At 43.3% G+C, this 12657-nt stretch overlaps 1 protein-coding gene across 1 annotated transcript in view; it reads left to right on the top strand.

Moving 5' to 3' along the window:
- Positions 1-12657, top strand: part of LOC124046929 (latent-transforming growth factor beta-binding protein 2-like) — a 153607-nt gene that overhangs the window by 103223 nt on the left and 37727 nt on the right. Inside the window, 2 exon segments of the mRNA XM_046367691.1 lie at positions 8642-8764; positions 9966-10130. Coding sequence (XP_046223647.1) covers positions 8642-8764; positions 9966-10130 — 288 coding nt within the window.

Here is a 12657-nt window from a genome sequence, read left to right as displayed (position 1 = left end):
CGCGTCACAGATAAGATGTCCCCTCGGAAACACAAGCTGTTTTGTGACCTCCGGACAGGCCCTTATCTTTCAAACACTCCAGAGAAACTGGGTCAGCTGGAGTCACCATGAATATATATAGGGCTGCTTATGTAGTGGAACATCTATGGCCTCACTGCCATAAACTTAATATGTGCTGTTTCTGTTGTGAGTGGGGGGCTTAAGTCTCTATAGACAGCAGGTCATATTTTTAGTTAGCCTATATTGAGATGTTATAGTGAACGGATCAGCTTGTCGAAGCACCCGAACACAGGCGGGAAATATAAAATGAACAGACCAGAGGCAGTGGTTGTGGTTCCTCTGGTATTGTTTACTAAACGGGTCTTCTTTCACCTGACAAAAATAACTCCCGTGCAGGGAACGTCCGACTCTGAAACAACTGCGTAACAAAAGAAATAAACATAAACTAGGCCATTGACCAAAAAAAAAGCAAAACAAAAACAACAAACGGCTACTCCTGTCTTTAGACTATCATCTACTCATAATAGTTACAAGAGGAACACTCCTCTCTACCTATAGCCTGCCTTGGCTAACAGAGAGACAAGGTGCCCCGTACACAGACGCTTTCTCTGAGGTAGGAAAAACCCATGTCCTCGCAGGTCCCCGTCTCTACTCCCAATCGTCCCCCAGCTCCTCTCCTGGCACACGGATATAGAGGAAGACACAAAGCAATTAGTGGGCCCAGCTGTGTACTAATTGGCTTTACACTGAGTACCTGTCCCCTGAGGATGGTGCTGTCGTGTCGTCTTCCTCCGGCTGGTCACTGAACTCTCACATTATGGATTGAGATTTGACAGATGTTCCATCCAAGGACCGGTCAAGTTCTTACATGTATCTGAGAAGATTTGGAAAAGTAACACTTATTCTTCCCAAATCCTCAAATGGATGGGTTTTTCGCTTCTTGACTTATGGTTAGTGTCTGACTCAAAACATTTAAACACCTCAGTCTTCACAGAGGACCCACCAGTCCCCACTCCAATAGTACTAGATATTTCCTTTACAATGACAGTAAATAATTATCCTGGTTGTTTATGTGAATCCTCTACAAGCTTATTTTGGCCCTGCCGTCATAAAGTGAGGAATGACGAGTCGGGTGAGTTCAGGGCCGGCAGGTTGTCAGTTTAAGCGCAGTCAGGGGACTCTTTGGGTGGAGTCATCATTCCGCGTCATTACTACAATAACAATGGCGTCATGAGAAACCTGTCGGAGGGCTCTGATGGAAGTCTATGTGTGTTCCATCTGTGCGTATATAATAACAGAGAATGTCTCTTGGAGAATGAGTGAGCGACCAACCATGAAGTCAGATAGGTGTTGAGATTAGTGCAGGTCATGACAGGCTGTCAGTTCCAATCTCTTACCCCCGACCAGACTGTACCACTAACACTAATCTGGAGTCAACCTGACCCTGGATTACAGACCCCATGTGATGAAGGAAGGCTGAGCCTAACGTTAAACTTCAGCCTTCAGCTCTACATCCCTATAGTCCCTGTCGCCTCCACAAGCAGTGTTGTTGTCTCTCTGAGTGGGAGCTAGCAGAGTTCCGTTTCCCCAAGAGATATGGTTTGGTCAGAGCTCATAGTGTATAACCCAATGACATGAGTTGTCCATTGCGTCTTCTTTATGTGCCCCATGGCTCACCCAAACAGGAAACAATGTCCGCCCATTTGCTTACACTTGAGTCGGCCTGTTTACATCATTACTAACAGAGGGGCTTGGGGATAAGTCATGGGGGAGTCAGCTATTTATGACCTTAAACTTGTTCCCCTTTTAATCCCCCATACCACCAACACACATGCACGCACACACACACACACACACACACACACACACACACACACACACACACACACACACACACACACACACACACACACACACACACACACACACACACACACACACACACACACACACACACACACACACACACACACACACACACACAGTGCATTCAGAAAATATTCAGACCCCTTGTCTTTTTCCAGTTTGTTATGTTACAGCTTTATTCTAAAATTGATTAAATAGTTTTTTTCCTCGTCAATCTACAGACAAATACCCCATAATGACTAAGCAAAACCAGGTTTTTATACATTTTTGCTAATTTGTAAAGATTTTAAAACTAAAATATCACATGTACATAAGTATTCAGACCCTTTACTCAGTACTTTGTTGAAGGACCTTTGGCAGCGATTACAGTCTCGAGTCTTCTTGGGTATGACGCTACAAGCTTGGCACACCTGTATTTGGGGATTTTCTCCCATTATTCTCTACAGATCCTCTTAAGCTCTGTCAGGTTGGATGGGTAGCGTCGATGCACAGCTATTTTCAGGTCTCTCCAGAGATGTTCGATCGGGTTCAAGTCCGGGCTCTGGCTGGGCCGCTCAAGGACATTCAGAGACGTGTCCTGGAGCCACTCCTGCGTTGTCTTGGCTGTGTGCTTAGCGTCATTGTCCTGGTGGAAGGTGAACCTTGGCATTCAGGCCAAACAGTTCAATCTTGGTTTCATCAGACAAGAAAATCTTGTTTCTCATGGTCTGAGAGCCTTTAGGTGTTTTTTGGCAAACTCCAAGCGGGCTGTCATGTGCCTTTTACTGAGAAGTGGCTTCCGTTCTACCATAAAGCCCTGATTGGTGGAGTGCTGCAGAGATGATTGTCCTTCTGGAAGATTATCCCATCTCCACAGAGGAGCTCTGGAGCCATGTCAGAGTAACCATCGGGTTCTTGGTCACCTCCCCGACCAAAGCCCTTCTCCCTCGATTGCTCAGTTTGCCCGGGTGGCCAGCTCGGGCAAGTCTTAATGGTTCAAAACTTCTTCCATTTAAGAAGGATGGAGGCCACTGAGTTCTTGGGGACCTTCAATGCTGCAGAAATTGTTTCGTACCCTTCCCCAGATCTGTGCCCCAACACAATCCTGTCTAGGAGCTCTACGGACAATTCCTTCGACCTCATGGCTTTGATTTTGCTCTGACATGCACTGTCAACTGTGAGACATTATATAGACAGGTGTGTACCTTTCCAAATCATGTCCAATCAATTGAATTCACCACAAGTGGACTCCAATCAAGTTGTAGAAACATCTCAAGGATGATCAATAGAAACAGGATGCACCTGACCTCAATTTCGAGTCTCATAGCAAAGGGTCTGAATACTTATGTAAATATGTTTTTTCTGTTTTTAAAATTTTTAATACATTTTTATTACATACAAATTTGTAAAACCCTGTTTTCAATTTGTCATTATGGGGTATTGTATGTAGATTGATGATTTATTTAATCCATTTTAGAATAAGGCTGTAACGTAACAAAATGCAGAAAAGGTCAAGGTTCTGAATACTTTCCAAATGCACTGTATATATACAGTACGCTGAGTGTATAATACATTAGGAGCACCTTCCTAATATTGAGTTGCACCCCCTTTTGCCCTCAGAACAGCCTCAATTTGTTGGGGCTTGGATTCTACAAGGTGTCGAAAGCGTTCCACAGGGATACGGGTCCATGTTGACTCCAATGTTTCCCACAGTTGTGTCAAGTTTTACTTTGGGTGGTGGACCCGTTCTTGAGAAACACAGGAAACTGTTGGGCATGAAAAAACTGCAACGTTTGCAGTTCTTGACTAATTCATAGGCACTTTAATATTTGTTCTTGCCCATTCACCCCCTGAATGGCACACATACACAATCCATGTCTCAATTGTCTCAATGCTCAATTTACTATAAAAGTGACCAAAAAAAACACAATACATTATTTACCATTAATTTATATTGGTCACAAAATAATCTGAAACACAACCAAAACAAACAACAAATGCATCCAACAAGTTTGTAGAGTTACGAGCTTGATGTAATCATCGCGTGCTAGAAATATGAGGCCAAGAACTAAACCTTTGACTACTTTAATACACTTATAAAGTGAATTTGTCCCAATAATTTTGCTCCCCTAAAATTTACAAAAAGTTCTGTAATTTCTAAATGGATTAGAATGCCCTAAAATTAAAGTTGACAGCCTGCACATTAACCTCATAGTTACTGCACAATTTCAAATCTAAAGTGCTGGAGTACAGCACCAAAACAACAAAAAATGTGTCACTGTCTCAATTATTTTGGAGCTGACTGTATATACAGTATATATATAGAGAGAGAGGCCTGTACTCACATGATAGTTTGTTTTGCCTCCCATCACTCCCCAGACCCTGCCTGTTCCCTTATAAACTCACTATTTCCACCAGCTAGCACACCAGCAAAACAAGAGCAGATACATTATTATTGGGAAAATTTGCCATGGCAGCTTGTCAGGTTCCAGTCGTCACGGCGATGGGAAAAGGCCTAATGATTTACTCTTTGTTTAACTCTGTGAAAAAACAAACCCTGCATGGTCCCAATGTGGTGGCATGACTAAGAGGCTGAGGCATGTGGTGCTCTTCTCCTGCCTCCTGCCTGGGCCACTAGCTACCTCCTCTGGCTGTCTGGGTGACTCAGGAGCACAGCTCTCTGCTGTTGAATGGACACATAAACAAACGCCACTCACCATCACGTTATCTTTCCTCCTTTCCGCACATGGGGGGGAAAAACACTCTCTGTCTCCAGTATATTTCCTAACGTGAGCTTATAGGATGCATTGACCTTGGTCACAGTGTGGGAAATAAACTGTAGGAACAGGGATGCTAATCTAAGACATACCCATCTCTGCTCTGTTTCCAACTACCCTGGTCTTTCAGGAAAATAACCATCTCTATATCTCTCTCTCTGTTTTGTAAAAAAAGATTTGATAAGATACCAAGAACAAATACAATAGTGTGTGTGTGTGTGTGTGTGTGTGTGTGTGTGTGTGTGTGTGTGTGTGTGTGTGTGTGTGTGTGTGTGTGTGTGTGTGTGTGTGTGTGTGTGTGTGTGTGTGTGTGTGTGTGTGTGTGTGTGTGTGTGTGTGTGTGTGTGTGTGTGTGTGTGTGTGTGTGTGTACACAGTTCACGTGCATTTCACTCTATCTAGTGATGTCACTCCACTCTGATGTATTATATTGTTAAAAAAAGCCATCTATCATATGTCATCTAGGGCATCTATCATATGTCATCTATAGCATCTATCATATGTCATCTAGGGCATCAATCATATGTCATCTAGGGCATCTATCATATGTCATCTAGGGCATCAATCATATGTCATCTAGGGCATCTATCATATGTCATCTAGGGCATCTATCATATGTCATCTAGGGCATCTATCATATGTCATCTAGGGCATCTATCATATGTCATCTAGAGCATCTATCATATGTCATCTAGGGCATCTATCATATGTCATCTAGGGCATCTATCATATGTCATCTAGAGCATCTATCATATGTCATCTAGGGCATCTATCATATGTCATCTATAGCATCTATCATATGTCATCTAGGGCATCTATCATATGTCATCTAGGGCATCTATCATATGTCATCTAGGGCATCTATCATATGTCATCTATAGCATCTATCATATGTCATCTATAGCATCTATCATATGTCATCTATAGCATCTATCATATGTCATCTAGAGCATCTATCATATGTCATCTAGGGCATCTATCATATGTCATCTATAGCATCTATCATATGTCATCTATAGCATCTATCATATGTCATCTAGGGCATCTATCATATGTCATCTAGGGCATCTATCATATGTCATCTATAGCATCTATCATATGTCATCTATAGCATCTATCATATGTCATCTAGGGCATCTATCATATGTCATCTATAGCATCTATCATATGTCATCTATAGCATCTATCATATGTCATCTAGGGCATCTATCATATGTCATCTATAGCATCTATCATATGTCATCTATAGCATCTATCATATGTCATCTAGGGCATCTATCATATGTCATCTAGGGCATCTATCATATGTCATCTAGGGCATCTATCATATGTCATCTATAGCATCTATCATATGTCATCTAGGGCATCTATCATATGTCATCTAGGGCATCTATCATATGTCATCTATAGCATCTATCATATGTCATCTATAGCATCTATCATATGTCATCTATAGCATCTATCATATGTCATCTATAGCATCTATCATATGTCATCTATAGCATCTATCATATGTCATCTATAGCATCTATCATATGTCATCTATAGCATCTATCATATGTCATCTATAGCATCTATCATATGTCATCTAGGGCATCTATCATATGTCATCTATAGCATCTATCATATGTCATCTAGGGCATCTATCATATGTCATCTAGGGCATCTATCATATGTCATCTATAGCATCTATCATATGTCATCTAGGGCATCTATCATATGTCATCTAGGGCATCTATCATATGTCATCTAGGGCATCTATCATATGTCATCTATAGCATCTATCATATTTCATCTGGGGCATCTATCATATGTCATCTAGGGCATCTATCATATGTCATCTATAGCATCTATCATATGTCATCTATGGCATCTATCATATGTCATCTAGGGCATCTATCATATGTCATCTAGGGCATCTATCATATGTCATCTAGGGCATCTATCATATGTCATCTATGGCATCTATCATATGTCATCTAGGGCATCTATCATATGTCATCTAGGGCATCTATCATATGTCATCTAGGGCATCTATCATATGTCATCTATCATATGTCATCTATCATATGTCATCTATCATAGGGCATCTATCATATGTCATCTAGGGCATCTATCATATGTCATCTATCATATGTCATCTAGGGCATCTATCATATGTCATCTAGGGCATCTATCATATGTCATCTATCATATGTCATCTAGGGCATCTATCATATGTCATCTATCATATGTCATCTAGGGCATCTATCATATGTCATCTAGGGCATCTATCATATGTCATCTAGGGCATCTATCATATGTCATCTAGGGCATCTATCATATGTCATCTAGGGCATCTATCATATGTCATCTAGGGCATCTATCATATGTCATCTAGGGCATCTATCATATGTCATCTATCATATGTCATCTATGGCATCTATCATATGTCATCTAGGGCATCTATCATATGTCATCTATAGCATCTATCATATGTCATCTAGGGCATCTATCATATGTCATCTATCATATGTCATCTATCATATGTCATCTATCATATGTCATCTAGGGCATCTATCATATGTCATCTATAGCATCTATCATATGTCATCTATGGCATCTATCATATGTCATCTAGGGCATGTATCATATGTCATCTAGGGCATCTATAAGTACATTTACATTTAAGTCATTTAGCAGACGCTCTTATCCAGAGCGACTTACAAATTGGTGCATTCACCTTATGACATCCAGTAGAACAGTCACTTTACAATAGTGCATCTAAATCTTAAGGGGGGGTGAGAAGGATTACTTATCCTATCCTAGGTATTCCTTAAAGAGGTGGGGTTTCAGGTGTCTCCGGAAGGTGGTGATTGATTCCGCTGTCCTGGCGTCGTGAGGGAGTTTGTTCCACCATTGGGGGGCCAGAGCAGCGAACAGTTTTGACTGGGCTGAGCGGGAACTGTACTTCCTCAGTGGTAGGGAGGCGAGCAGGCCAGAGGTGGATGAACGCAGTGCCCTTGTTTGGGTGTAGGGCCTGATCAGAGCCTGGAGGTACTGAGGTGCCGTTCCCCTCACAGCTCCGTAGGCAAGCACCATGGTCTTGTAGCGGATGCGAGCTTCAACTGGAAGCCAGTGGAGAGAGCGGAGGAGCGGGGTGAAGCGGGGTGAAGTTACCCGTATGTGGACACCCCTTCAAATGAGTGGATTTGGCCATTTCAGCCACACCCGTTGCTGACAGTTGTACAGTATAAAGTCGAGCACACAGCCATGCAATCTCCATAGACAAACATTGGCGGTAGAAAGGTCCTACTGAAGAGCTCAGTGACTTTCAACGTGGCACCGTCGTAGGATGTCACCTTTCCAACAAGTCAGTTTGTCAAATTTCTGCCCTGCTAGAGCTGCCCCGGTCAATTCTAAGTGCTGTTATTGCGAAGTGGAAACGTCTAGGAGCAACAACGTCTCAGCGGCAAAGTGTAGGCCGCACAAACTCACAGAATGGGACCGCCGAGTGCTGAAGCATGTAGCGTCTGTCCTCGGTTGCAACATTCACTACCCAGTTCCAAACTGCCTCTGGAAGCAACGTCAGCACAATAACTGTTCGTCGGGAGCTTCATGAAATGGGTTTCCATGGCAAACCAGCCGCACACCAGCCAAGATCACCATGCACAATGCCAGCGTCGGCTGTAGGGGTGTAAAGCTCACTGCCATTGGATTCTGGAGCAGTGGAAACGCGTTCTCTGGAGTGATGAATCACGCTTCACCATCTGGGTTTGACGGATGCCAGAAGAACTCTACTTACCAAAATGCATGGTGCCAATTGTAATGTTTGGTGGAGAAGAAATAATGGTCTGGGGCTGTTTTTCATGGTTCTGGCTCGGTCCCGTAGTTCCAGTGAAGAGACACCTTTACACTACATTCAAGACGATTCTGTGATTCCAACTTTGTGGCAACAGTTTGGGGAAGACCCTTTCCTGTTTCACGATGACAACCCAACAATCCGATACTGTACTACCATGGAGTGTTTTCTTTTCTCAGACATCAACGAGTGTCTGATGAATGGGATCTGTAAGAACGCTGAGTGTCTGAATACCAGAGGAAGCTACAGATGCACCTGTAAACCAGGCTACATGCTGGACCCTGCCAGGAGCCACTGTGTCTGTGAGTACTCCTACTGCCTTCCTGTTACGTCTGATGGTCTGTCTGTCTTATGGTGTTTCCTTGGTCTGTGAGTACTCCTACTTCCTGTGATGGTCTGTCTGTTACCTTGTCTGATGATGGTCTGTCTGTCTTATGGTGTTTCCTTGGTCTGTGAGTACTCCTACTGCCTTCCTGTTACGTCTGATGGTCTGTCTGTCTTATGGTGTTTCCTTGGTCTGTGAGTACTACTGCCTACGTGATGGTCTGTCTGTCTTATGGTGTTTCCTTCGTTGTGAGTACTCCTACTGCCTCCTGTTACGTCTGATGGTCTGTCTGTCTTATGGTGTTTCCTTGGTCTGTGAGTACTCCTACTGCCTTCCTGTTACGTCTGATGGTCTGTCTGTCTTATGGTGTTTCCTTGGTCTGTGATCCTACTGCCTTCCTGTTTCTGATGGTCTGTCTGTCTTATGGTGTTTCCTTGGTCTGTGAGTACTCCTACTGCCTTCCTGTTACGTCTGATGGTCTGTCTGTCTTATGGTGTTTCCTTGGTCTGTGAGTACTCCTACTGCCTTCCTGTTACGTCTGATGGTCTGTCTGTCTTATGGTGTTTCCTTGGTCTGTGAGTACTCCTACTGCCTTCCTGTTACGTCTGATGGTCTGTCTGTCTTATGGTGTTTCCTTGGTCTGTGAGTACTCCTACTGCCTTCCTGTTACGTCTGATGGTCTGTCTGTCTTATGGTGTTTCCTTGGTCTGGTCTGTCTGTCCTTATGGTGTTTATGGTGTTTCCTTGGTCTGTGAGTACTCCTACTGCCTTCCTGTTACGTCTGATGGTCTGTCTGTCTTATGGTGTTTCCTTGGTCTGTGAGTACTCCTACTGCCTTCCTGTTACGTCTGATGGTCTGTCTGTCTTATGGTGTTTCCTTGGTCTGTGAGTACTCCTACTGCCTTCCTGTTACGTCTGATGGTCTGTCTGTCTTATGGTGTTTCCTTGGTCTGTGAGTACTCCTACTGCCTTCCTGTTACGTCTGATGGTCTGTCTGTCTTATGGTGTTTCCTTGGTCTGTGAGTACTCCTACTGCCTTCCTGTTATGTCTGATGGTCTGTCTGTCTTATGTCTGTTTCCTTGGTTCCTGTTATGTCTGATGGTCTGTCTGTCTTATGGTGTTTCCTTGGTCTGTGAGGTCTGTCTCATGGAGGCTTGTATATGTTTTTTTCGGACAGCGGACAAGGCTGTGTCGGACCAGAGGGGGATGTGTTACCGCTCAGCGTCAGCGGGGATCTGCTCTCTGCCTCTCGCTCAGCACATCACCAAACAGATCTGCTGCTGCAGCCGTGTGGGCAAGGCCTGGGGCACGGCCTGCGAGAGGTGCCCTCTGCCAGACACAGGTACCCACACACCCGCTCTCTCTATTTCACTCTCTTACTTCTCTCTCTTACATTTCTCTCTCTTATCTCTCTCTCAACACTACAACCTCGATGAACCCGTTAAATATCTCTAGTTTGATTACACTTGGTGAACATTCATTGGCTGGGTTGGATTTTAACAGCGGGGCGAAATGTGGGATCTTAGGCTGCGTATTGTGATGTTAATGAAAGCATACAGTACATGCTACTCAACACAACAGTCATTCAAGCTTCACTCACTATATTACACTGGCCTGGATAGCCAGTCATGTATTGCAGTTCAAAGATAACCCAATGTGTTTGATGTGGAATAAGATCAAAACAACAGAACCTTTATATGTTGAGACTGTATAATATTATAATAGTGGGAGTGAATGGTGTGTTATCACACAGGCCCTTGGAGAGAAACGCCAGTTATAGTCCAGCTATGTCTCCCAAAGAAAGAAAGACGAGTCAAGCCAAATCAAACATGGGCTGTGGTTGTCATCCTCTTTTTTTTCTTGACGATTTTATCTTCAAAGTCAAAGAAAAGGCCATTATTTAGAGCAGTGACCGGTTTGGCAAGTGATTCATAGAGGTTGTCATAGATCAGATATCAGAGAGCCAGACCTCCATGGTGCTATGCCAGACTAGTGCTCTGCTCTATGTGTAGATGCAGTCCACATACAGCCTGATTACCCTGTCATCGCCAGACACTGACTTTTGTACAGATGAAGGATCTTCATGTGAAACAGTTTGCTACAGCAGGAAAATAATACTGCAGCTACAGGAGATGTGAATTATAATGTGGATTATAATTCATGGATATTTTGATACATTTTTCTTAAGGGAAAATCAAGTCTGAAATTTCCAAGTGGAAATTACAAACTTCAGAAGCCTTTTTAAACCTCAAATACGCTACATGTTTTACATTTTCTGCATTGCAGGAAGTTCTCCTGTAAAAGGGGAATCTAATTAAGATCCTACATTTGTATGGCGTGACAAGCTGTTAGAGCCATGTTGAACACAGAGCATCCAGACTCATTATTAGTCGTAATAGGAGCACATTGACTTGCCTTCCTGTCAGACTTAGAGCTCTGATGTGGAATTAGCCACAAATCCTCATCTCCATCCGCATTAGACAGATCAGTTAGGAGACCTCATCGTATCCATGCTTCTTGCATGTACAGTTGCACCTAACCACAGTGCTGTCAGTATTGGTATCTATATTCTAGAAATGATTTGTCCATTATAAAATTGTCATAGAGGCCTGTGTTCCAGGTCAGGCAGAGTACAATACTATTTAACTGTAATAGATTCACCCCTTTTGAAATGTGTTGGGCTCCAACACAAAGAGATGCAATCACCCTCCTTTTATTTCTTCAGTCAGTCCTCCACACTCTGGCACTGGCTCGCTTACTCACTCTTCTCCTGCCCAGAGTTCAAAGGTCAGTTAGTATTACATGATCCTCTACTTCCCCCCCTGACACTGCCCCCCTGGCACTGCCCTGAGCCTGTGTCTGAAACTAGGGATGTGACAAATGAAAAACAAATATATATCTTTAAACATATATTTTCTTCTTAGTTTAAATGCTACGGAAAAAAAATATATAAATTGCATGTGAATTCACAAGGCAAAATATGGTCCTGCGTATGACCCCTAGGGGTTGATGCAGTTCCATCTACCTCAGTCATGGCTACTCCGTCCATCCATCCCCGGGTCTCGCGGTGCGTCCCTTTCAGATGGTTAAGCATTGCACCTGTACTACATTTACTGTACATTTGCATTTTATCACCTTCTCATTTACCTTCTCCAAATATTGTCATACAGGACTTCGCTGATGTCACTTGCCTTTCTCTGCCATTTTCCCAACTGTTAATGATAGTGACGTAGTGGTGGAGAGTCGACTCCAAACGGAATGCTGTATCTCGCAATTTCTTGGCTTGCATGTGTCTCGCGACTTCAGTAAAGCAGGGCCCTATCTTCAATGAATAGGCTAGAATATTCTACACGCAACAGACCGAAGACTGAACACACATTCACATCATGAAAGAGAAAGAGCAAGCGAGCCACCGCGACAGAGAGGAGTGGGCAGGCAGAAAGAATCGCATGTGTCTTGGTAATATGTATCGCGCATATTTACTAAAGTAGCCTAAAGTTCACGTCTTCCTCTTTGGTTTTATATCAATCACACAAATTTCTTCTAAACGCTAACGATCCCAATTTAATTTAAACGTTCACACCCATCTGACACATACACATCCCCTCTGTGATAGCCTCTCTGACGGCTGTCACTGCCCTGGCAGCTCCCTCCCTGGCCATGGATGAAACCTAATCCCCTTCACAGAGGAGAGACTACAGTATGGCATGCTGTACATAATGGTATTACATGGATGGCTTTTGGTATTGCTGCGAACACCAGACAGAAATACGACCCATAATTACTGTCTGGCAGCATTTCATGTTAGCTCAGGAGCCCAAGGGGGGAATATGGCCTTATGATGTTTTCTATGGTTCTTTGTTTGCCCC

Source organism: Oncorhynchus gorbuscha, linkage group LG10, assembly GCF_021184085.1.
Source record: "Oncorhynchus gorbuscha isolate QuinsamMale2020 ecotype Even-year linkage group LG10, OgorEven_v1.0, whole genome shotgun sequence".
NCBI classification, from domain to species: Eukaryota; Metazoa; Chordata; class Actinopteri; order Salmoniformes; family Salmonidae; genus Oncorhynchus; species Oncorhynchus gorbuscha.
Note: the sequence above shows the minus strand (reverse complement) of the source record. Positions and strands in the feature narration are given on the sequence as shown.